General features: G+C 41.3%; 1 protein-coding gene across 1 annotated transcript; it reads left to right on the forward strand.

Annotated features, from left to right (window-relative positions):
• LOC146712727 (uncharacterized) lies at nt 1-26,745 on the forward strand. The gene is made up of 8 exons (XM_085452252.1): nt 1-144; nt 2,394-2,744; nt 5,052-5,159; nt 12,584-12,904; nt 19,438-19,764; nt 22,038-22,361; nt 25,069-25,401; nt 26,223-26,745. Exons 1-8 carry the CDS (start codon nt 111-113, stop codon nt 26,312-26,314), a joined length of 1,890 nt encoding a protein of 629 aa, XP_085308378.1. The 5' UTR covers nt 1-110; the 3' UTR covers nt 26,315-26,745.
• Nucleotides 26,746-26,914: the final 169 nt, after the last annotated feature.

The following is a 26,914-nucleotide window of genomic DNA, read 5'->3' on the forward strand; positions in this document are numbered from 1 at the left end:
CCTCTCTGTTCGTTAGCAGTGAGGCAGGAATGGCAGAGTTTTGAGATGTGGATTCACTCAGTTATGAGCGGAGTGATCAGGACTCTGTGTTTGCTGTCCTTCTTTGAAGGATGATGAAAAACTTGCTGTCGTTCCTGCTCCTCGGTAAGAAACTCCGAATATATTTAAAAGTCTCGAAGTGAGTAAACTGCCTATTTCAGGCAGGAAATGTTTACAGCAGCCATGGAAATATGTTTCATGGATGCCTGAGTAAGAGTCAGTTACTGGATTAGAGTCTGTTAACTTTATTGGTTAAATTATTTAGTTTTAAGCGATTCTACAAAGTTTTGTTTTGTGCAGATGCATCACAGTCAGTCAAGTAGAGGGGAAGAGGGGGACGTGTGTGTGTGTGTGTGTGTGTGTGTGTGTGTGCGTGTGTGTGTGTTGGGGAAAGATCATGAGTACAGCAGAAAACAGAAACAGGTTTATCCACTTGAGAAAGAGCAAGAGGCTGAAAAGACATTTAAAATTTAATTTGACTAATATTTTCTTTCTGTTTCTGCACAGACATTGAGATAAGAACATTGTCAGGAATTCTTGTGATCATGATAATTTGGGCATGTGGTAATCTGATATTGTGACCGTCCTAATCTACATAATTAGTGTTTTTGCCAAGGTCCGGAGTCTGGTGACTCCATGTTTGTGTTTTTTGATTACTAATATGCTTCGTTTCATTCGTTTCTGGATATATTTTGGTAATTCCTCCTCCTTAGGTTTTGTTCCTGTGCTGTTAAGTGTTTCATGTCTCTAGTATAGGTTTGGTTCTCTTTATTGATTTCTGCTTGTGTTATATTTATAGTTTCTAGTTTTCTGTCCCACGTTTAGTTATTCTCATGTTGCATCAGTTTCCCTAGTCAGTCATGTCTCCACATCACAGTGTGAAGTCTGCGTCTTTGTAAATGCCTCTTGTTTCCTCTTTTATTTAGACAGTCTTGCATCCCACGTTCAGTGTTTTGAGGTTTGCTTCCTTTGGTTCATCATGTCAGATTATGTTCAGCTATGTCTCCCTCCTGTTGTGTATTCCCTCTGTTGTGGAAAATCTTAAATAAAATTGCAACCACCAGATGAGCATCTCTTTTGAAGTGAGGTTTACTAAAAAAAGAAAAGCATAGCAGTGGAGAAAACATTCAGGTCAAACACCAAAATGGTTGTCTGAATATTGACACCGCCTGAAACTCTTTTATACCTTCCCAAACACTCTCAAAGAAAGAACATTCCACAGCACATCATATATCCATGTGCCTTCAGTCCAGCTCATCCTTGACCCCCTGCCACTCTATGGATGGATCTCTTGAACTTTACAATGGGCCCTCTGTGAAAGTGCAATAAACCCACTTGTGATAACATTATACATGCATACATACAACTGGTGACAGCAGTGATCTTGCTTTACTAAAGTGATATGATTAAAATATGTGATTAATACATCAGAAAAGAAATCTTCCACCACACCTCGTAGCCCTCTGTGTATATATTGTGGGTGTTTCCTTTGTTCCTCGTTGGGTTGTCGGCCATTATTTGATTCCTCGTGGTTCCAAGTCCCCAGGTTGCTCCAATTTCCTCTATTGTGGTTTTCTCGTGTTTAGCTTTCCCCTGTTTAGTTAGTTTTTCTTAGTTTCCCCTTCCATGTTGTTTTAGTAGCTTTTTTGTGCAGTTTTTTTGTTCTGTTTATCTGCGCTTGGGTGTACTTCTCTCCACATGACCTGCCTTTGCCAATCATGAGTAGCCTGGGATGATTTCTTGCCCTAAATTATTTTCTCACTTCTTATGCAATTCAACAAACTGACCACATTCAAAAAGGGAAAGTTTTTTTTGCCTTTGCCATCAGAGCATCATGACAGTGAGATTACCGGACAGAAAAAACAGCGAATCCACATTTTTGCCCAGATTTGGCCTCTTAAAGGCATGTGGGCCTAAACTATTGATCAGCTGTTAAACAGCCTGTTTCACTTTAAGCGTTGTTTTCAATAAATTAAATGCTCAAAAAATGTTTTGTCTCACTCCCATTTCTTCTTGTTGCATGTTGAAGCTCAACTTGGAACCTTGTTAAGATCCAAACATGCAAAATATGATTTTTTGCCATTTTTGAAGTGGTCTTAAACTTTGGATCAGGACTGTAAAATAAAGACCAGGAAGAGGTGTATATTCCAACATTAACTGTAGACTTAGCAAAAATCATTTATAATTAAATACACCAAATGATTTTACTCTCCTGAAATGAATAACAGACCATGTCTTGCTTTGGTGGAATACATCCTAAAGACTTCTTCAAGCCTTGTGAGGTCTTGCTCATGCTGGTCTCTCTGCTTCCTGCACAGCATGGAGTTCATTTGTGTTTCTGTTCCTGTCCTCAGTTTCCCAGCATGCCCTGTCTGTGGTGGTGGAGGTGAATGAGGGGGCAGAGTCTGTCCTGCTGCCCTGTGAGTTCTCAGGTTTAATACCTGAGAATGACTCCACCGTGATGTGGACTCACGAAGATCTTTATAACAAATCTGTCCATCTACGACGAAAAGAAGGAGATGATCTTGGAGAGCAAAACCAGCGTTACAGCGGGCGCACATCGATGAGGCCTGATGCTCTGAACACTGGAAACTTCAGCCTCACTCTGAGAAAACCACAACTGACTGACAGCGGCAACTACACCTGCTCCATCAGTGATGGAAGAGAAGAAAGGAGACTGATAGATATACAGCTGCAGGTCAAAGGTCAGACACAAACCCAAATACTTGCTGTACTTATAGGTCAAAAGTCAGCGCTATGGACAAAGGTCAGGGGTCAAACTGAAGGGAATAATTGGTCAAATGTAAGGCAAAAAAAAGCAAAGACAAAAATGACTGGGTAGGTGGAGAGATTGAGTTGGAAGGGTTTTTCTTTGGTGTTTATTCTTCGCCCATCTATTTTTACACCACTCTGAGAGCCTGATTCTGCTGGAGGGTCTTTACCTTTTAATATTAAGCGCCTTGAGATGATTGTTGTTCTTCTCTTGTGGTGAGTGAAGAGTGAATGATGGCAGAGATGAGTGGAAGTAAGGAAGAGAGCCAATATTTCACAAGTGCTGTAGGCAGAGGATAAAGATGAGATGTGGCCGGCTTTGATTTATATATGAACTGAGAAATGTCAGATATATTAGGAACATGAAAGGTTCAAAATGGAGAAAAGGGTCTGAAGAGGAGATAGACACAACATTCGAACTGAGTTGCTGGTGAATGTTATTAATGAACGTGGTGAAGAACAGCATCAATGAGTTAAGGGTTTCAGATGAATAGAAGTGTGGTGGGTAGACCTCAGGGCGTTGAAGACGTTTGTTGAGAAGCGAAAACAGGATCCTGGTGGTTTAAAATGGAGCACTGTAACAAAAAATAATTTCCCCCAGGGATCAATAAAGTATTCTGATTCTGATTCTGATTCTGATTACCTTCATAAGAACTGAGTTGAAGATTTGTTATTACCGTATTTTCACGACCATAAGGCGCACTGTGCTAAAAGGCGCAGTCTCAGTTATGTGTGCCATTACTGTATTTAACACACACACATAAGGCGCACTGGATCATAGGGCGCATACAAGTACCGTATGCGTATTTAAAAATAAAGCAGGAGCAAAACAAAGTTTGGTACTCACATTTTTATCATCAATCAAACCCATCGAAGTCCTCATCCTCTGTGTCTGAATTGAACAGCTGCGCTAAATCTCCATCAAACATGCCAGGTTCACTTTCTTCACTGTCAGAGTCACTTTCCGTGCCGTGCGGCTCCTCGGAAATGATGCCGGCTTTTGCGAAAGCTCGAACAACAGTGCCAGCAGACATGTTAGCCCAAGCATCTACAATCCATTGGCAAATTGTGGCGTAACTCGCCGGGCGCTGCCTTCCACTCTTGGTGAAACTGTGGTCTCCATCGGTCATCCATCGCTGGATGTGTTTGTCGCCGATGTGTTTGCTGCAGTAGGAGCGGAAGATGGCCAGCTTTTCCTTATAATCCGCTGGAAGTTGCTGCGCTACCGTAGTCCTGGTCCGGATGGAAAAATGGCACGGTTTCATAAAAAGTGAAAGTGAAACTGCTTTTAGCCGAATGGTGACCGTCGAAACGCTTCTCCCGCTCGTTCTTTGCTCGATGATCGCCTTATGTCCGCGGAAACTCAGCTGCGTTTTCTTGACCTGCCGGAGCTTGTTTTCTAGCTTCCTCCATTTGCGAACCATCGATTCATTAATCTTAAATTCTCTCGCCGCTGCTCGATTTCCATGTTCCTCCGCGTAGCTGATGGCCTTCAGTTTAAACTGTGCTTCGTAAGCGTGTCTCTTTGCCATTTTCAGGGTTGTTAAAACAACGGTGTCCTGCATAACGCACATACCTGTTCTTTTATACAGGTATGTGCGATAAAGTCAACGCACACACTTCACCCTTTAGCGTTCTCATGGTGTTCTCTACTACGTCCTCCTTACAACACAAAGGGCGCACTGCGCTATAGGGCGCGCCGTACTTTTTGAAGAAAATCTAAGACTTTTAAGTGCGCCTTATGGTTGTGAAAATACGGTATATAATTCTCAAACACGTAGCTTAAAGCAGATAACTGATAAGCTGGAGAGGAAATGGCATATCACAAAATTAGAAGATCATCATTTAGCCTGGAGAAATAGTTTGTTGCTTCATAAGAAAGAAAATTAGAACACCTTAGTATTGACACACACGTCTGTGAATATATTTCTAATGTATTTTTTACTTTTTCCATTGGTCAGCAGTTACATGAAACTGTTAAGGGTTTATTTGTTTTGTTTTAAGAAATGTGTTGGAATCAGCGTTTCTTATTGTAACCAGAGATTTTAATGATTTGACATTTATTATGATCTCTCAATTGTTGGTAACCATAGCAATAGTTCATAGAGTACAGTTTAGCTGCCATTCAAAACAAAAAGAGTCAGAGAATATTTTTATATGATTAGAGGATAGAGTTAGAGATCAGGAATGCAGCTGTAGGTCAAAGGTCATGTTGCTATTTTCTTTATGTTTCTCTACAGAACAGTTTCCATCCTGGGCCACAGCTCTCCTGGTTCTCCTGGTTCTCCTTGTTCTTCTTGTGGTTTCTGGAGGTCTTCTTTTTTATTTCCGGCACTATTTCATGTCAGGTGAGTGTCTCCTACTACACTACCCATAATACCACTGGTTAGCAGGAGTCATCTGGTGGCTCCTTGACTGTTCAGAGCAGACACATGAGATCTTCATGGTTTCTGTGCTGATGTGTGTGAGACATGGCCGACTGTGGAGGCTCAGTCTGTCTGTTCTTCTGCTCTTCATCCAACATGTCTGCAGCGCTTTACAGGACGCTGCAGACTAGTTACCAAAGAACGAGTCAGGAACACATCAGGAACAAACTGAGACACAATCTGACTGAGACTAGCCCCTTTTCCATTAGTTACTTGTCCATTAATCGGATCGACTGGTTTTACATTGCAATCCAGTACTACCCAGAGTGTGTGGTTGTCATCATAGTAATGCTGCAGATACAAATACAGCATCTTTCAATTGCTGCCTCATTCTTGACAGGACCATCACAGATAACTGGTGGATTCCTGACTGATTTCTGGCTGACCTAACTCTAATGACATCCTCCACTTGTTATGTGAACAATGTTACCATGAATGTTAACAGCATTTATGAAAACCAGTGGTAATCTCGTGTGCATCCACTAGGGAGAGCAGTGCTAATTAAAGTTCATTCATGAGCTCTATAAATATAACAACAGGGGTTATGCACACTGGACAAGCAGAAAGCAAAATGTGATGTTTGCATTCTACGGTTATTGATAAATAATGTTTCATGAACATGAAAGCATGGCATGGCAATTTTTTCCCCAATAAATTAACAGTAATGGGAGTAAAAATCACAGTCCTGCCTGCTTACTCAAGTTGTCTGCCATGTAATCTTAGTACAGTATAATACTATTGTGGTTTATTTTTATACTCTGTTTCAAAAACCCACTCCAAATCCAACAACTGGTACATGTACCCCAAATAAGAGCCCAACCTCCAGTATGTATGTATTTAGTTATGATCAGAATCAGAAATACTTTATTGATCCCGAAGGAAATTATGGGTTACAGCAGGCAGCATGCTGGTTGGCGCATGCGCACTCACAAAGGAACCGTCCAACCAAACATACTTACACAACATCACATCGGGGAGACAGGTCAGAGAGGTAGGCTGAAAAGAAAAACAGCGAAAATACACAACATGAGGTAAGAGGGGGAGAAATAAGCTCCACCCAGACTGAGCTCCTGATGGGAGAACAGTTTGAGAACAGAAAAAAACACCTCAGCACAAAAGCACATGACAAACAACAGGGTGAGTAGGGTGAGAGTAAGCCAGTGTAGACAGCATATCCAGTTCTCCAGCATGCGCTGGGCCCAGACCTGCCGTCTGACCTCGGCTTTGGAGATAAGCGTTCATCATATGCATCATATCATCATCATATGCAAAATTTATGGGGAAGAATCGTCTGAATCCTGAAGATGAATAAATAAATAAAAACTTTAATAGCACAATTTGCTAAAATGTATTAAATAAATGTCTTAACAGTAATTTTACTAATAATGCATGGATTGCATTGTTTTAAAATGCAGTAAACTGACGACTGTGAACCCCTGTATTTTTGTTTAGCTTTCCTTACTTGCTCTGTACATCTCAAACTTAAGTGTAACTTAACAAATATATATACAAAATATACCAAGTAGAAATTTCTACTTGGTGAAATGACCTGACAGAACATGCTGACACACTTTTTTAACAAAAATATATAAAACATCTACTACATGAAAGACAAAAAAAAAAAAAAAAAAACCCAGAACGACACAATTAAAAACAAGTTGTTTGTTGTTCCCATTTCCAAAGACCCAGGCCAGCCCCCATGAAACATAGCTCAAAAAAGCTGATAAGAGTTACACACCCACGCACATCTATCATGCTCAATCAGAATCAGCGTACTTTATTAATCCCTAAATTATGTGGGTTACAGTTGCCACAATCCAGTAACAGTAACAGACTATTAACTAGACTAAACAATATGTTACAGATTTACAGATTTAAGAAAAAGCACAATATATACAAATCACTCAATAATAGATATCAAGGACTGGCAGAGGTAAGTTAACACTGGTCTAACGCTTTAATTTAGCTTGAAAAACATTCTCCAAGGAACAACTTTGAAACACCTTCATAAAGACAGCAGAGCACTTAAAAGAAGAGAAACTAGATAAAAGTCTGGCCTCTGAAATAAACAATATAGAGAAATTATAAGATGCTGAAGACTTTTAAAATTTGTAAAAATTTAAATAAATCTAAAGAATAATTTCAAATATTAAATTGAATCTAACAAAAAAATGAAGGCCATGCTCATAATTCAAACCGGGGTCTTAGCAAGTAACAACCCAGAAAACTATTCAGAAATGTCTGAATTGTCAAACTGCCTGTAAAGTTTTATCCAGTTATTTTACATTTTCAAAACTTAACTTTTGTTAACATCACCTCATACACACAACTTTTGTTATGTTTTATTTGGTGACAAGGTTTACATTGAAAGTTCAAAAAATATGAAATTCAATTCATTTTTATGTAGTCCCAAATCAAAACAGTGGCATTAATGTTTTTTTGTATTATAAGGCAAAGAGCCAACAGTGATACTGAGAAAATCTTCTATAGCGAACCATCCAAGTCAAAGTATTTTTCAAGAATGTGCCATTTCTCTGTGACTACAACTGAGTAAATGTTTATTTTAAAAGTAGGTACGTCATAAGGGATAAAGTCAGCCTCTGGCTGACCTCAGAATGCTTTATTGTACTTAAAACCGTACAATAATTTGGAGGAAACCCCAACAATCAGATGATCTTTTTAACAGCAAAAATGTGTCAGAAAGGTCATATCCTGGTTAAAAAGACGACTCCAAGGTTCTTCACAGTGTTACTGGAGGCCGAGGTAATGCATTCAACGTCACTATCTATTGAGACACCATGTTTTGTTGTGTTTTTTAGATTTTTAGGGCACATTAACCTTCATTTTATATAAATTTGGGAAAAGGAAATTAAAGTTAATTTTGGCCTATGTCATTAAGGCGTGGCTACAGTTTAATTGTCATCTTTCATTATACATGAAAAAAAATCTTTGTATCGTCTGAAATGAAAAAGTATGCCGTGTTTTCTTTTTTTAAGACTTTTATTTAACTTTTTTTCCCCCAACAAATACAAGACTGGTTCACATCCAAAACAGTAACACTGCACAGCCCTAGAGTATTACACATTCTCCAGAGTCCACAGAGAACTTGTGATTATTTATTTATGTCCAGAATTGTTGTCCATTAGAATCCAGTTTACAGGTTACTCCCAGTGCTTCCAGTGGTTTCTTCCATTTGTCCACAATAATTCGGGAGCTCCCATCAATATAGTGTCCCAGCCTGATCAGAGTCATGACATCAATGATGAGCGACTTCCATAGAGAAATGGAGGGAGGCTCAGCCCCCACCCATCTCAACATGATGCTTTTCCTAGCCAACATTAACAGTGACTGAATTATATGCTCATGTTGTACCAGTGAGACAGGAATATATCCCAATATACACATTAATGGGTTTTCTGTCGCCTAATGACCAATGGCTGTGCTAATATTGGCGCAGACCTTTTTCCAAAATGACTGAATAATAGCACATTCCCACAAGAAATCTAGTGCCCACTCTGGCCTTACACTTGAGACAATTTGGAGATGTTCCCATATTATACTTACTATAAATATACAGAGAAATATGCACATTGTGCAGGATTTTGTACTGCAGTTCTTTAAATCGGTTACAAACAGAGATTTTAGATGGAAGGAGCAGGATTTTGTCCCATGCTTGTATATCTATTTCACATTTAAGCAACGTCCCCCAAGATTTTCTCAACCATGTTAATTTGTCCACAATTAGGGCATAAATCTCTGAATAAAACTTTGATACAAAATGTTTATGCTCCCTTTTATCCAGAAAGAATTTCTCCAACTGAAAAGAGGCTGTTGAGATTTGTAATCATTTAGCATTTTTTAACACATAATCTCTCAATTGCAAATGCTTATAAAACTCAGTCTTTGACATAGAATACTGGGACTTCAGGGATTCAAATGATTTAAACTCACCATGTTTAAAGAGGTCATAAAACCTCTTTACACCTACTTTATGCCATCCCACAAAGCTCGACCCTATGCTTTGCGGCAGAAGGTCTGGATTATTTATAAGCGTTGACAAAATATTAAACCGAAGGCTGCTGTTAAAAGGTTTTCTAAATTTTCCCCACGTCCACATAGCATTATATATCAGTGGGTTGTGCTTTATTCCATGAGGTAAGTCATTTAGATGTTTCCCTAGAAAGTTAACAGGTGAGGATGGTTTACATAATACTTCCTCAATATTTAGCCATGGCAGATCAGAACGTTCATGTATCCAGGAAGAAAGAATCCTCGCTTGTATTGAGAGAACATAATTTTCTATATTTGGCTCTCCTCACCCGCCCAGATCTTTCGGTAACTGTAAAATGGTAAATGGCCTGTATTTGTATAGCGCTTTACTTAGTCCCTATGGACCCCAAAGCACTTTACACTACATTCAGTCATCCACCCATTCACACACACATTCACACACTGGTGATGGCAGGCTAATTGTGTGTCCAATTTAATTTTGGGTTTTCTTCCTGCCCAAATGAAACCCACCATAGCCTTATTAATTACTTTAATATCTTCTGATTTCAAAATGGCAAACAACATGCCTGTGGGATATAATATTTTCAGTAAGATTACCATCTTAATGAGATTTATTCTTCCCAAAAATAACATCGGAAGTGACTTCCATCTTCTCAGCATCTCTCAAAGATCTTGAACCATTCCATTAATATTTTCTCCATATAAGTGACTAACGTTTGGTGTAACTTTAACTTCCAAATATACAAAACCTGGTGGTGCCCAGTGAAAAGGTTTAACATATAAAGGTTCAATGTCCCCTCCACTACACAGTCATTATAACAGATTTATCAACATCTACCTTGTATCCAGATATAAGACCAAAGTCCTTGATACACCTAGTAAGAACAGGTAGAGAGTTAGCAGGGTCAGTCAGTGCCAGAAGAATATCATCTGCATAGAGCAGAGTTTTATGTTGTCTATCCCCAATTTTAACTCCATGAACACTTGGATTTTGTCTAATGGCCAAAGGCTCAATGGCCAAAGCAAATAATAGTGGTGACAATGGGCTACCTTGTGCTGTACCTCTGCTCAATGTAATTGGGGAGGATAACAAGCCTTTAGTTAACACAGATGCTATTGGTGATTTGTATATAATTTTGATCCACCCCAGAAACTTTTTCCCAAACCCAAATCTTCCTCCCCTTAATAAAGCCTGTCTGGTCAGCATGCACAATAGAGCACATTACCTTTTCTAGCCTAAGAGCCAGTATCTTTGAAAGTATCTTATTATCAACACCAAGAAGGCTAATAGGCCTGTAAGACGAGCATGACTCCGGATTCTTATCTTTTCTAGCTATCAATGTTATATTAGCCTGGTACATAGATTCTGGGAGTTTCGATTCTTCGAATGCTTTATTAAAAACCCTTAATAATAAACTATTTAACTTCACTTTCATTACATTAAAAAATTCTACTGGGAAGCCATCTGCCCCAGGACATTTCCCTGACTGGAGTGCAGATATAGCTTTATCCACCTCCATCAATGTGTGGGTGACTCCAGCAGCCACATGGACACTCCAGCAGGCTAACCTGATCTTCAGAGAGCTGAGGGAATACTAAGTCGTTTAGGAAAAAGCCCGAGTTAAGCCTTGTTAGGTCCATCTCAGACTGGTATAAATTTGTATAGAGTTCTCTGAAGCACTCATTAATCTGACGGTTTGCTACTTGCCTCTCACCATTCACATCCACAATAGCTGTGATAAAATAACTTGATGGAGTATTCCTTGCAAGACGAGCCAGAAAGCGTTTAGGCTTATTAGCTGATGCAAAAAGCCATTGTCTGGCACAAACATCTCTTTCAGTCTTTCACATTATCAAATTACGCAAAGATGTCCTGGTAATATTAAGCTCACTTAATGTTTCAGCTGATTTTGTTACATAATATTGTTTCTCCAGCTTTTTTTATATTATTCTCGACCTCTAACTGCCTTGTTAATCGTTGTTTTCTTTCATGACTTGTGTATGAAATAATCATCCCTCTAATGTAAGCCTTATATCCCATAAAGTTCTCGTGTCTATCTCCTCTTTAACATTTATTTCTAAAAATAATGTTGTTTGCTCTGTTGTGAAATGTATAAATATCTCATCCAAAAGAGACAGTGTGCTCATCTTCCAAGACATGGAGGCTCAATATGTCTCATGGGTTGAACAGTTAGGACCACAGGAGCCTCGTCAGAGAGACCTATATGACCAATATTTACCTGCTGAACTAACTGACTGATACACTTGGACATAAAAATATAATCTATACGAGATGCTGACAAGTGAGGGTTAGAGTAGAAAGTGTACTCCTTAGGTAGTGGATTATAGTGTCGCCAGACGTCCACAAGGTCGAGCTCATTTACAATTTGCCAAAGGGCTTTGGAATTTTTTGTCAAAGTAGATTGTGGGGGAAGTTTATCCATTTTGGGGCATAAAACACAGTTAGAGTCACTCACTAATATTATATTAGCACAGTCCATGTCCACTAACCCTCTCAGATTATAAAGTGGAGGTGCAGTGTTTTCAAATAATGTTTCCTCAGGAAAGTATCTATATGTGACCTCTGTGTAGTGTCTTCTCTGGTCTGCATTCACAACAAAAAGGCAATGGTTAGAATGATCTCTTTTTAATGTCGTGGGCAATCAGCACAAAACCTAAATGGGAAAGCAACAACAGAGTTAGCTAACTATGCTCCCAATTTGTTTCCTCTCCTCCCAATAAAGAAATCTCACATAAACGTGCACTCAGTTCAACATAAAGACTGGTGAAATGACCCGCAACGAATGATGTATAAACAACAAAAATAATCGGGTCAGACTGTATTACTTTAACAGCCTGCGATATGATTTTTCCTCCCCACGACATTTGCGCATTCCTTACCTCGCAGGAATCCTCCATTATTCTGAGGATTACCCAGAATCCCTTGCCCTTTGTGAATATTGCAGGGTGACTTTTTCAACAGTAGGTGGCGCCAATGTCCCATTTAGCAGGATTTTACTTCAACTCTATTTAACTATGTTACATATACAGTAAAAAGTATTGGTCCCAGCATAGAACCCTGTGTAACTGTGTGATTAAGTTGCAGAAGACTGTTCATTTACGTTAAAAAATTAGAGCCTATCAAACACACATGATTAAACCCACAGCAGTGGAATTACCATAATCCCCAAAGTGTGTTCTAGTTAGAAAATACTGTGATCATTTTTTTTTTTCAAATGTCATATTGAGGTTGAGGACAGAAATAATTTCTGTGTCAGAAGATGATGATTAGTAACGTTCACTACAGCTCATGTTCTGCTTTGTTGCCCTCTCAGATTATAAGGTGGAGGTGGATTCAGGGGTGGAGTCTGTCCAGCTGCCCTGCAAAACCACAGTTAACCTGCCTAAAGATGCTAAAGTGGAGTGGAAGAACAAAAACAACAGGAAGGTCCACGTGTATCAGAATGGCTCTGACCAGCTTGAAGAACAGCATAATTTTTACAGAGGGCGAACAAGGATGAAGAGAAACTTACTGGAACCTGGAGACCTCAGTCTGACCCTCAAACCCCCCACAGACACAGACACCTACACCTGCACCGTCTACAACAACAGGGGGGAGATTCTGATGAAAAAAGAAGTGCTGCTCATTGTCAGAGGTCAGTGCTGTAGATACAGGTCAAAAGTCAGAGATCAGACTTATGGATAAGACAACGACCAAATCCACCTGAAAAGTCTGCAAAAAGAATTTTCACCTGTTCACAGTGGGGGACTTTGAGTAAGCCCTAGTAAATAGTTTTAGAGTACCGTATTTCCCGGACTACAAAGCGCACCTGAATATTAGCCGCACAAGCTAAAATCAGGGGAAAATCCTGTTTTGTACATACATTAGCCGCACCTGACTAAAAGCCGCAGGTGTTTCAATGTTGACTTATCATGTGTAAGAGAATATGCACAAAGGGAATTGTCAGGAAAGAGATGGCTGTTTGGAGACACACCACTTTTATTAATATTTTTGAAAAACAAGTTATGGGTACATATTTGCACATGTAGTACATAACAGTAACCTATAGCACACCAGGAAAATAGATTCGGCCTACCTTTTAGGCTCAGGTGCAGCGACACGGCTTTAACAAGAAGAAAAGTCAGTCATTCACCACCATCTTCCTGCGCTCTAAAACCACCAAAGTCCTCTTCTCCAGTGTCGGATACTAACAGGCTCAGGATGGCTTCGTCATCCACTCTCCGCTTCTCTCCTTCGTTGTCACTTTCAAAACCAAAGAAATCCTCGTTGTCAGTGTCAGAGTCGAACACCCTCAGAAGGGCCGTGGCGGTGTCCTCCTCTCCATCATGCAGCAGTCCAGCCCTTCAAAATCCGTTGGTGATCGTGGATGTTTTCACACTTTTCCACGCTGTCAGAATCCACCGGTGGAGTTGGGCATAACTTGCTTTTTGCAAGTTTATCGCTGCTCATCATCCACGACTCCCGCTGAACGCGTAGCGCTACTTTGAAGTTTGTTTTTCGCGCTACTTCGTACGGCACTACGTTGCCTGGCGGACGGACATGTGACTAACATACCACTCTTGAACCCCGATCCTTCCGCCAGGCAACGTAGTGCCGTACAACAGCGGAACAAACAAAACAAATCGTCTTACGATATCACAAAAATCACGGACAATCCATAGAAAAGCCGCACCTGACTAAAAGCTGCAGGGTTCAAAGCTTGTGCAAAAAGTAGCGGCTTATAGCCCGACAATTACGGTATATGTACTTTACATATTCTAATTTTAAAATTATTATTTTGCTAGCTAGCAAACTCACGGGATAAAATTTTGAAATGCACTGAGTGTGATGCAATACAGCGCTATTATAGCAGTTAGTTATGGCATAACAGCAATGTTAGCCAGGTACTTAACTAGCCAACTTAAGGCATTCTGATTAAAGGCTCAAAGTGAAGTTGTCACCAAGTAGAATATGGTCTAGAACTGGTTTATAACTAACTGGTACCAAACGGAGAGAGCATATAACCCCAGTTTTAGCTTCTTTACACTGGCTTCCTGTCTCCTACAGGATCCAATTTAAACTTCTACTTTTTGTTTTTAAGTCACTTAATACCCGAGCCCCTCCTTACCTGTCTGAGCTCCTCTCTGCCTATGCTCCAGGAAAAACCACGAGGTCTAGATCAAAACTAATGCTGTCCATCCCACGGACTAACCTCAAATCCCGTGGTGATAGATCCTTCTCTGTGGCAGGTCCCAGACTTTGGAATAGTCTCCCCTTAAATATTAGATCTGCACAAACACTTGAGCAATTTAAATCATTACTAAAGACACATTTCTATGCCCTGGCCTTTAACACACTATGACCCAAGCATTTTGGTCTTATTTGAATCAGTTTAGTTATTGTTTTAATTCTTTTACTGTCCTTTTATTGTTTTTTATTGTTATTATTGTGTTACATTGTTGCTTTTTAATACCATTTTTATATTGTTAAGCACTTTGTGCAGCATCGGCTGTTTGAAATGTGCTATATAAATAAATTTGAGCTTGACCTTGACCTTTATATTTTTGTGTATTGCTGCGGCTTTTTCAACTATTAACTTGGAACCTTTGACAACACCTTTGGGGGAAATAATGGTAAATGCCTGATGCATATGTGCACAAAGAATAGAATTTTGTGCTACTGAAGTTCCCCGACTTTCATTCTAAATCTGTTTATTGTGAGCACCTACACGTTAAACAACTTAAGCATTATAAATAGCTTCAAGCTCACACTGAGGCACTATCAGCCACTGACACAATAGACAAATATGTTTGTATGTGAATATTTCATACTTTAAGGCTGCCTGTTTTTTTTAAGGGAGATGAACATTACATTATAATTGCGCATAATAATATCACAGATGATCGATTAAATAAATAGATTTTAGATAGATGCTTGTGCATTCTTAAAGTCTTATATGTTGAACTGAAGTATGTCATCTGTTCACAGCCCCTCCCAGTCAGTGCTGTTATCCACGCCTGTCTTACTGTGTATTATTGTGTATAATAGGCAGTGTATTATTGTCTTCAACAATAATACACTATATGCATATAAGGCAAACTTTTCCTTTTGCAGTATTTTTGTGTGGTGCATTTTTCTATGTTTTAACAAAAGGGTAACAAAGGTATTTAACAATTCATATATGAAGGAAGGATGATGACAGGATTTTTTTTCTTAAGTATTTTTATTCTTCTTTAGGCACAATTTACATGTCCACTTTGGTGGACAACATATGTTTTGACTTATGAATTGAATATGGAGTGACACATCAGTGTCCAATGTAGTTGTTTATGTGCAAATATACCATCAACATTGACACAAATACAAGAAAACAGCCTGTGAATAGCTGTCCGCTGTAGTGACCACTATGCGTGAAAGGGTTAATGACCTTATAGTACCATATCACCCCATTAGCTAACTCTCCCTCTCTCTCCTTTACCCCATATCATGTCTGCTGCATATGTACAAAGTCATTTACTGGGCGTTAATGTTTGCACTAAATTACCACACTGTAAATACTGTTATATTATCTTATACTGTTTGCGCTCAAACTATCATATTGTAAATACTATTATATTTTCTTTGTTATTTACTGTGCTAAGTGCCTTCCTTTTACTTTATATCGTATACTTTTACTACAGTTATTTATTACCATGCTGCTTCTTGTTTTATTGCTGCTGGCCTTTGTGAGCTACCAAACAAATTTCGTTGTATAACTACAATGACAATAAAGTTCTTCTTTATCTTATCTTTATCTTCACTCTCGCTCTGCAGGCCTACTTGTTGTTCCTAGAGTATTTAAAAGTAGAATGGGAGGGAGAGCCTTCAGTTTTCAGGCCCCTCTTCTGTGGAACCAGCTTCCAGTTTGGATTCAGGAGACAGACACTATCTCTACTTTCAAGATTAGGCTTCAAACTTTCCTTTTTGCTAAAGCATATAGTTAGGGCTGGACCAGGTGACCCTGAATCCTCCCTTAGTTATGCTGCAATAGACGTAGGCTGCCGGGGGATTCCCATGATGCATTGAGTTTTTCTTCTCCAGTCACCTTTCTCACTCACTATTTGCTTTTTTTGTTTTTTTATTTTGTTTTGCTTTTCTTCAGCCTGTCCCATTTGGTTCTTTTGCCATCAGAATTATTGTCTAAAGGCAAAGAAAGATGCCCAACAGATTTACTTTACCAAATGGACCAACCGGCCTTGCCGTATTGGTCTATTTGATTCACCTTTGCTTTTATTTATTTATTTTTTTAATTTTCACTTGCTACACGGGACAGACATGAACGGTGATGAAGGGCAAAACAAAACACAACAAAACAAACAGACAAAAAATACCTGGATCATCCGTTGAGAAAGAAAAAAGAGAAAACAAGCAAAAAAAGAGAGCAATGTAATAAACTACAACATCGTGATGATCTATGTGAATACAGGGAGTGCAGAATTATTAGGCAAATGAGTATTTTGTCCACATCATCCTCTTCATGCATGTTGTCTTACTCCAAGCTGTATAGGCTCGAAAGCCTACTACCAATTAAGCATATTAGGTGATGTGCATCTCTGTAATGAGAAGGGGTGTGGTCTAATGACATCAACACCCTATATCAGGTGTGCATAATTATTAGGCAATGTCCTTTCCTTTGGCAAAATGGGTCAAAAGAAGGACTTGACAGGCTCAGAAAAGTCAAAAATAGTGAGATATCTTGCAGAGGGATGCAGCAGTCTCAAAATTGCAAAGCTTCTGAAGCGTGATCATCGAACAATCAAGCGTTTCATTCAAAATAGTCAACAGGGTCGCAAGAAGCGTGTGGAAAAACCAAGGCGCAAAATAACTGCCCATGAACTGAGAAGTCAAGCGTGCAGCTGCCAAGATGCCACTTGCCACCAGTTTGGCCATATTTCAGAGCTGCAACATCACTGGAGAGCCCAAAAGCACAAGGTGTGCAATACTCAGAGACATGGCCAAGGTAAGAAAGGCTGAAAGACGACCACCACTGAACAAGACACACAAGCTGAAACGTCAAGACTGGGCCAAGAAATATCTCAAGACTGATTTTTCTAAGGTTTTATGGACTGATGAAATGAGAGTGAGTCTTGATGGGCCAGATGGATGGGCCCGTGGCTGGATTGGTAAAGGGCAGAGAGCTCCAGTCCGACTCAGACGCCAGCAAGGTGGAGGTGGAGTACTGGTTTGGGCTGGTATCATCAAAGATGAGCTTGTGGGGCCTTTTCGGGTTGAGGATGGAGTCAAGCTCAACTCCCAGTCCTACTGCCAGTTTCTGGAAGACACCTTCTTCAAGCAGTGGTACAGGAAGAAGTCTGCATCCTTCAAGAAAAACATGATTTTCATGCAGGACAATGCTCCATCACACGCGTCCAAGTACTCCACAGCGTGGCTGCAAGAAAGGGTATAAAAGAAGAAAAACTAATGACATGGCCACCTTGTTCACCTGATCTGAACCCCATTGAGAACCTGTGGTCCATCATCAAATGTGAGATTTACAAGGAGGGAAAACAGTACACCTCTCTGAACAGTGTCTGGGAGGCTGTGGTTGCTGCTGCACGCAATGTTGATGGTGAACAGATCAAAACACTGACAGAATCCATGGATGGCAGGCTTTTGAGTGTCCTTGCAAAGAAAGGTGGCTATATTGGTCGCTGATTTGTTTTTGAATGTCAGAAATGTATATTTGTGAATGTGGAGATGTTATATTGGTTCCACTGGTAAAAATAAATAATTGAAATTGGTATATATTTGTTTTTTGTTAAGTTGCCTAATAATTATGCACAGTAATAGTCACCTGCACACACAGATATCCCCCTAAAATAGCTAAAACTAAAAACAAACTAAAAACTACTTCCAAAAACATTCAGCTTTGATATTAATGAGTTTTTTGGGTTCATTGAGAACATGGTTGTTGTTCAATAATAAAATTATTCCTCAAAAATACAACTTGCCTAATAATTCTGCACTCCCTGTATAACAGTAAATACTAAATATTGAATATTATTGTGCAGCACGTAATATCGACAGCGCACAGTGTGCTTTAAGGTAGGAGCCAAAAAGGGTGTAGTGTGTGTGAGCACCCGTGTGTACACCTGTGAGCATGAGCGCGCTTGTATTTAAAAGGTTCCTTCATGCAATGATCTGCTAGAGCACAGGTGTCGAACTCCAGGCCTTGAGGGCCGGTGTCCTGCAGGTTTTAGATGTGTCCTTGATCCAACACAGCTAATTCAAATGGCTAAATGACCTCCTCAGCATGTCTTGAAGTTCTCCAGAAGCCTGGTAATGAACTAATCATTTGATTCAGGTGTGTTGACCAAAGGTGAGATCTAAACCCTGCAGGACACCGGCCCTCGAGGCCTGGAGTGCGACACCCCTGTGCTAGAGGGTGTGGGGGGGCCACAGCCCCGTCCTCCAGGGCATGAAGCAGGTATGGAGGAGATCAAGACTCCAGACATCCAGAGGCCCCCAGAACACAAGAGACCAAGGAAGACCAACAGAGGGGCAACTCACTATTTGTTAATAGACCTCTCTGCATTGAATCATCTCTCTTCCACAGCATGTCTTTTAATACTGTCTCCCATCTCTCGCCTCAACCGGTCGCAGCAGATGGCCCCGCCCCTCCCTGAGCCTGGTTCTGCTGGAGGTTTCTTCCTGTTAAAAGCAAGTTTTTCCTTCCCGCTGTCACCAAAGTGCTTGCTCATAGGGGGTCATATGATTGTTGGAGCTCACACTGTATGTATTATTGTAGGGTCTAGCTTACAATATAAAGCGTCTTGAGGCGACTGTTGTTGTGGTTTTGCGCTGTATAAAAAAATTATTCAAATTGTGTCTTAAATGCTGCCAGTGCCTCTCTTTGCTGTAACCAACCTTTCTCTTTATTTCTGAGCTTTTTAAGGACTTTAACTGATGCATCAACCTTTGAAAATGGAAAGAAATCAGTCAGATTCATGGCTGCATCACAGTGTCACATGTAGTTCTCACCATCAGCTGGATTATATCTATAGCAGCAAACAGCAGCTGACGCACAAATCTTTGTCTGTGTTAATAAAGTTGGATCAGTTCAAATAGTTTGCTGCTCTGCATTCAGCCTGTTAGAGTCAACACAAATGTCTCCATCCAAGCTCATGTTGTGCTTTGTTGTCCTCTCAGTTCCCCAGGTGGAGGTGGATTCAGGGGTGGAGTCTGTCCAGCTGCCCTTCAACACCACACTTCACCTGCCTGAAGACGCTAAAGTGGAGTGGAAGGACAAAGGCAGCAGGATGATCTATGTTCATCAGAACGGCTCTGAGCAGCCTGAAGAACAGCACCAGGCTTACAAAAACCGAACGAAGATGAATGAAGACCTGCTTAAAACTGGAGACCTCAGTCTGACCCTGAAACACCCCACAGATGGAGACAACAGGATCTACACCTGCACCGTCTACAGCAGGGAGGGAAACATCCTGCTGAAGAGACAAGTGCAGCTAAAAGTCAGAGGTTAGTTTTGTAGATACAGGTCAAAGGTCATGTAGTGTGATTGAGAGTGAATCAGTGTGAGTGATGGAGGCAGCAGGAAACTAACAGGCTGACTATCTCAGTGAAAGACCATCTCTGAATTGAGGACTAAGGGTACATTCTTTGCCATCTTACTGTGATTGCAGCCATTCACCAACTTTCTACAAATGGTACTCATGGCCATTGATCAGTGGTCTTTGATCAATGGTCATGAGAATTTGAATATTAATGATCAAGGAACTGACCTCCCAGCCCATTGTTCCTTCAGTGAGCTGGTTTCAGTCATTATGCAAATGTCCTGTTTATAAGGTTGGGGAAACCTACAGTCAGCTGAGACTGAAGAAGTCACTTGGATGAGTGACGAAATGTTTCTCCCACCAAAAAATGCTACGTCCAGATAAACAGAATCAATCGGTCTTTTTCTAGGAAAACTCCCTGAAATGTAAATCTCATTGAAACAAGTTCAGTGTTTCACAATAAAAGCCTCTTTAAAGCATTGATTCTACTCTGCTGTGGACACAGACAGCTAGAGACCCACGGCTGAGGAGTCCTTCCTGTTAGACCTCTTTGAAATCCGCTTGAAATCTGCCCGGTAACAAAAAAGGGAAAAGTGGATGTCCGCACAGCCCCTCACACTCCCCGTCTGATGACATTTAAGATAAGATAAGATAAGACTTTATTGATCCCACAATGGGGAAATTTTTGCGTCACCTCAGCTCAGGTACAGATATATGAAGGAAATACAAAAATACAAAAATACTTAATTTATGTCACTGTGACCACGCGGACCCTCAGAAATCAAGTGTTTGTGTCCACTGACATGTTAGAGTGCTTGTACTTTGAAATGCACACAGGAAATGATGTCTTTTCATAAAGAGTGTAGTGCAGTAAGTTTAAAAGAGCAGGGCCAAAGCAGACTGATGGATTATTGTGACATCACTGTTTGATTCTTCTATCAAATAGAAGAAGAAGAAAAGTTCTCTTCAGCAGGGGAGGTCAAAGGTTAAAGGAGAGAAAACACACAGTTCATGGAAATGAAGTAAAGGCCTTCCTCATTGTGATGACCTTTGACCTGCTGCCTGTTATTTTCACTCATTAACGTGTGAAAGCAGCAGCTAGCAGCAGCTTTTAAGGTCCACTGTTTTCTTGCATGTTACTTAATGCAGGCAGTGATGTTGTAAAGCAATGAACACTTTAAGGGCAAATTTCCAAAGTGGGAAAATGATGGTGGAGACAGAGGTTCAGGTTTAGGTGGAGTAATGACCCACCTGCCTCTCTTAAACAGCTACTGCTTGATGGCTGTTCAGTCATGTCCATTAATCCGTAAATGCCTGTTTCTAATCACTGATTTATTCCATACATTTATCCCACTTTACACAACAGTTACTGAGAGAAGTTAATTTCAGAAGATGTAAATCTGTCAGCAACTGTGTCACATTTCAGAGTTTAACTAACTTCCTTACAGTACATGTGCATTTCTTCATAGTCAGAATAAGTCAGCACATCAGCCTGAGACAAGAGTAAATGTAAAAAAGAAGAAGTTTTCATCCAGAGGTCTGTGGTCCAGACAATTTCCAGATGTATTGATATATAAAATTTGGTTATGCTATTCAGTGGTTAGACACCAATTGCCTGTTACATCAGTATAGAATAACAGAATATAATAGAATAGAAACAGGACCTCTGCAGTCTAGACACTGATGGTGGTGAAGATAAGGCATGGATGGAGCACTGAGCCGAGGTTGGGATGGGGAGGAGGTGGGTTGCATAAAGGAGTCTGCAAAGGAGAACGAAAGATGAGCTGTGAGATTTATGTCACACAGAGGAGGCTGGTTGGCCTGAAGAGTGTGGGCAGTGAGATAATTGGACTAGAATAATGATGCCAGTTTTGAGTTTGGTGGTATGGGAAAGTGGAAGTTAAGTAACAAGCAGCCAAACACCTGGAAAGCAGACAGATGAGTGAATACAGATGTTCCTTGTTGAACTTACACATGAGCTTCATTTCATGATCTGCAGAGTCAGTATGAAGTTTATTCTGTTTAGCGTCCAAAGAAAGAAAAGAGCTTCCTGTAGATCCTTGTAAATGTGATGTCTGTAAGATGTCTCCTCTCTCTTTGTCTGAATGAATGTTCTTGAGCAGCGCAGCTCTGTGCTAATAACTGCTTTATTCCACATCTGTATTCATAAAAGTGAATAACAGTGGATCATCTCTCATCTAATCAGCATTTCTAATGTTGTGTTTGTTGTCCTGTCAGTCTGTCAAGTGGAGGTGGATTCAGGGGTGGAGTCTGTCCAGCTGCCCTTCAAATCCACAGAAAACCTGCCTGAAGACGCTAAAGTGGAGTGGAAGGATGGGAGATCCAGAACGGTCCATGTGTATAAGAACGGCTCTGATCAGCCTGAAGAACAGCACCAGGTTTACAGAGACCGAACGAAGATGAATGAAGACCTGCTGAGAACTGGAGACCTCAGTCTCACCCTGAAACACCCCACAGACTGGGACAGCGATGATTTCATATGTGAAGTTTGGAGGAGTGGAAACATCCTTAGAACAAAATCACTGCTGCTCAAAGTCAGAGGTTTGGTCCTTTGTTTGTCTTGTTTTCCTGGCTGCCACTGAGGACAGACTTTCTGGACTCTGACTCACACATCATTTCTTCTTCTCATGTTTCATCCTCAGCTCACATGATTGCAGACATGAGCAATTGCAGACATATCTATATATATCTATATATATATATATATATATATATAGATATATATAGATACACCCAGCACGCCCCTGCGGGCGGTTTATCCTTCAAGCTCGGGTCCTCTACCAGAGGCCTGGGAGCTTGAGGGTCCTGTGCAGTATCTTAGCTGTTCCCAGGACTGCGCTCTTCTGGACAGAGATCTCCGATGTTGTTCCCGGGATCTGCTGGAGCCACTCGCCTAGCTTGGGAGTCACCGCACCTAGTGCTCCGATTACCACGAGGACCACCTTTACCTTCACCCTCCACATCCTCTCGAGCTCTTCTCTGAGCCCTTGGTATTTCTCCAGCTTCTCGTGTTCCTTCTTCCTGATATTGCTGTCATTCGGAACCGCTACATCGATCACTACGGCCGTCTTCTTCTGTTTGCCTACCACCACTATGTCCGGTTGGTTAGCCACCACCATTTTGTCCGTCTGTATCTGGAAGTCCCACAGGATCTTAGCTCGGTCATTCTCCACCACCCTTGGGGGCATCTCCCATTTTGACCTCGGGACTTCCAGGTTATACTCGGCACAGATGTTCCTGTACACTATGCCGGCCACTTGGTTATGGCGTTCCATGTATGCCTTGCCTGCTAGCATCTTGCACCCTGCTGTAATGTGCTGGATTGTCTCTGGGGCATCTTTACACAGCCTGCACCTGGGGTCTTGCCTGGTGTGATAGACCCCAGCCTCTATGGATCTTGTACTCAGAGCTTGTTCTTGTGCTGCCATGATTAGTGCCTCTGTGCTGTCTTTCAGTCCAGCTTTGTCCAGCCACTGGTAGGATTTCTGGATATCAGCCACCTCCTCTATCTGCCGGTGGTACATACCGTGCAGGGGCCTGTCCTTCCATGATGGTTCCTCGTCTCCCTCCTCTTTCTTGGGTTTCTGCTGCCTGAGGTATTCACTGAGCACTCGGTCAGTTGGGGCCATCTTCCCAATGTATTCTTGGATGTTCGTTGTCTCATCCTGGACTGTGGTGCTGACACTCACCAGTCCCCGGCCCCCTTCCTTCCGCTTAGCGTACAGCCTCAGGGTGCTTGACTTGGGGTGAAACCCTCCATGCATGGTAAGGAGCTTTCTTGTCTTTATGTCAGTGGCTTCTATCTCCTCCTTTGGCCAGCCTATTACCCCAGCAGGGTACCTGATCATGGGCAGGGCGTACGTGTTGATGGCCCGGATCTTGTTCTTACCATTCAGCTGACTCCTCAGGACTTGCCTGACCCTCTGCAGGTACTTGGTGGTTGCAGCTTTTCTAGCGGCCTCTTCATGGTTCCCATTCGCCTGCGGGATCCCCAGGTACTTGTAACTGTCCTCTATGTCTGCAATGTTGCCTTCTGGTAGTTCAATCCCCTCAGTTCTGACTACCTTCCCTCTCTTTGTTACCATCCGACTACACTTCTCCAGTCCGAACGACATTCCAATGTCATTGCTGTATAGCCTGGTAGTGTGGATCAGTGAATCGATGTCTCGTTCACTCTTGGCATACAGCTTGATGTCATCCATGTACAGGAGGTGGCTGACAACTGCTCAGGTATCCGTAGCCAGTCTTGTTAATGATCTCACTGAGGGGGTTCAGGCCTATGCAGAACAGCGATGGGGACAGAGCATCTCCTTGGTAGATCCCGCACTTGATGGTGACTTGTGCTATGGGCTTGGAGCTGCCCTCTAGTGTTGTACGCCACATCCCCATTGAGTTCCTGATGAAGGCTCTCAGGGTCCCATTGATCTTGTACAATTCTAGGCATTCCAGTATCCAGCTGTGGGGCATTGAGTCATAGGCCTTCTTGTAATCAATCCAGGCAGTGCACAGGTTGGTCAGTCTGGTCTTGCAGTCTCGGCTGACTGTTCTGTCTACCAGTAGCTGGTGTTTTGCGCCTCTGGTATTCTTGCCAATTCCTTTCTGTGTCCCGCTCATGTATTGACCCATGTGCCTGTTCATCTTAGCCGATATGATGCCTGACAGGAGCTTCCATGTAGTACTGAGGCAGGTTATTGGTCGGTAGTTGGAGGGGACCGGTTCCTTCTTGGGATCCTTGTGTATATATATATATATATATATATATATATATATATATATATATATATATATATATATATATATACACACACATATATACATATATACATATATACATATATATATGTATATATGTAACAAAGTGATTTCCACGTCTCCTTCATGATGTGACAGTGTCAGAGCTGAATGCACTTGTAGAGCATCATGTTTTTATGGCTCACATTTAAAGTGTTGCAGCTCTAATGTACAGCTGTCATATTAGAAATAGAAGCAGCTCTGATTTTAGTGCTCAAAGAAATCTATGAAGTGATGAATTCACACATGAACAGTTTTCTGCAGCGTTCCTCTCGGCCTTATTTGCAGCTCCACTCTTGTTTTTGCTCTAATAATTATTTCTCTCCATGAGCTGTTTCTCTGCCTGAAGGAGGCGCCACTCCATCGCTTCATTTAGTGCAGAACAAGAGTCACATGATGCTGCTCTGAACACCAATCACACTTTGTACAGCTCATGTTGTGTTTGTTGTTCTCTCAGTCTGTCAGGTGGAGGTGGAGGAGGGGGCGGAGTCTGTCCAGCTGCCCTTCAAAACCACACAAAACCTGCCTGGAGATGTTAGAGTGGTTTGGGAATGCAAAGAGCCTGAACCAGTAATGTTGGTCCATGTGTATGAGAACGGCTCTGACAAACCTGAAGAACAGCACCAGGTTTACAGAGACCGAACGAAGATGAATGAAGACCTACTGAAAACTGGAGACCTCAGTCTGACCCTGAAACAGCCCACAGAGAGAGACAGTGGAGAATATGCATGCTACGTTGTGAGGAATCGAGCTGTGGTTAGAAGGAAGAGAGTGCAGCTCAAAGTCAAAGGTTTGTGTGTACATGTTTACACATCTTTGTGAGGACAGAACATTGGCACTATACTTGTGGGGACAAAATGTCTGGCCCAACAAGTTTTAAGTCAAATGTGGTTTTACTGTCAGGGTTACAGTTAGCCTAAATTTTACCATGACCTAAGGGTTCAAGTTTACTTTATTTATACCTATAGATAAATTGGCTTTATGAAAATAATTATAACATTTGGCATCCCCTCACAAAACACACACCCACCCATTAAACCCTGACAAACACATTTGATTATTACACAAGCAATAAAAAACAATATAAATGAGATCAAGATGAATCAAATAAAACAGTTCTTATTGTGTTTAGTGACGGCAGCAGAGACAAAACTGTTTTCTTTGGAACTAGAAACCTTCGTCTAGAGGAAAGAAGCTACAGAGGCCAGGGGAGTCCAACCTGTTGTCTCCTCAGACGCAGTTTGACACCTCTGAGTCTCCCTCTTTTTCTTTTCCTTTTGTCACTTGTTCTGTTAAAATCTCTCCGTATAAAATCCGGCATACATGAAGTAAGGTCTTTACCACCATACGAGACGTTACGTTGTAGCAGCTCCTCACGGGAGTAAACAATCTTCAGCTGACTCACAGCCTCACACTCATCAGGGGAAACAAGCCGGCACAATAAAAATCCAACAACAATGAATAAAAAAGAATCCATGTCTCACTGTTAGTGGAGCAATTATCACCTTGAAAACCCATCACTTGTGTGTGTGTGTGTGTGTGTGTGTGTGTGTGTGTGTGTGTGTGTGTGTGTGTGTGTGTGTCTCTGACTGTGTTGTGTCTCCTCTGCAGGGAGAGTTCAGGTCCAGGATCAAACAGGGGACATCAGGAACAGAAGCAGCTCCATTGATCCGACTCCTCTGATGGCTGATCAATCAGTTTGATCTGTGTGTTCTTTGATTATTGATCAGTGATGTCAGAGTGGAGTCAGTGTGATGTTGTTGTTGTGTGTTTGAGACTTTTAGTGTCCATGAAGGTCTCTGCTGCCGTAGATCCTCTGAACTGTGACAGAGGTCTCACTCTGGAGGAAACTCTCAGCACTTTCCAGCAGCTCCTCCATCATGGAGGACGTTCCCTCACTGTAACAGGTGGAGGAGAGAGGAGAGGAAGCACAGGTGGATCCTCTGAGGAAGAGGAGCGTTCCTGCAAACCACATGATCACATGACCAGAGGACAAGCATTTGCAGAAACACATTAAAGTCAGCCTGTAAACACGTTTGTGTAAATTCTAGTCGTGTTTTTCTGTCACATTCAAATAAAAGCAGAGAAAGCAGAACAAATGCTGAAGCTGTCTGTGTGAAATAAAGGAGTTACAGTACTCACACACACACACTCACACACACACACACACACACACTCACACACACACATCTGTCTCCTTCACAGAAGAAGAAGAACAGGATGATGAAATGTCTGCTGTGATGCTGTATGATGCGAGCCGCTGACAGACACTTCAGTGTGTGAGTTTATGTGTATGTGGTTTG

Source organism: Copadichromis virginalis, linkage group LG3 (genome assembly GCF_057382275.1).
Source record: "Copadichromis virginalis isolate Kocher_CV1m ecotype Utaka linkage group LG3, C_Virginalis_male_GT1.1, whole genome shotgun sequence".
NCBI lineage: Eukaryota > Metazoa > Chordata > Actinopteri > Cichliformes > Cichlidae > Copadichromis > Copadichromis virginalis.

Coding starts and splice junctions, on each gene's coding strand:
- LOC146712727 (XM_085452252.1), top strand. CDS start 111: ATGATGAAAAACTTGCTGTCGTTCCTGCTCCTCG. Junction 2,745..5,051: donor TATACAGCTGCAGGTCAAAG/GTCAGACACAAA, acceptor GTTTCTCTACAG/AACAGTTTCCATCCTGGGCC. Junction 5,160..12,583: donor CCGGCACTATTTCATGTCAG/GTGAGTGTCTCC, acceptor TTGCCCTCTCAG/ATTATAAGGTGGAGGTGGAT.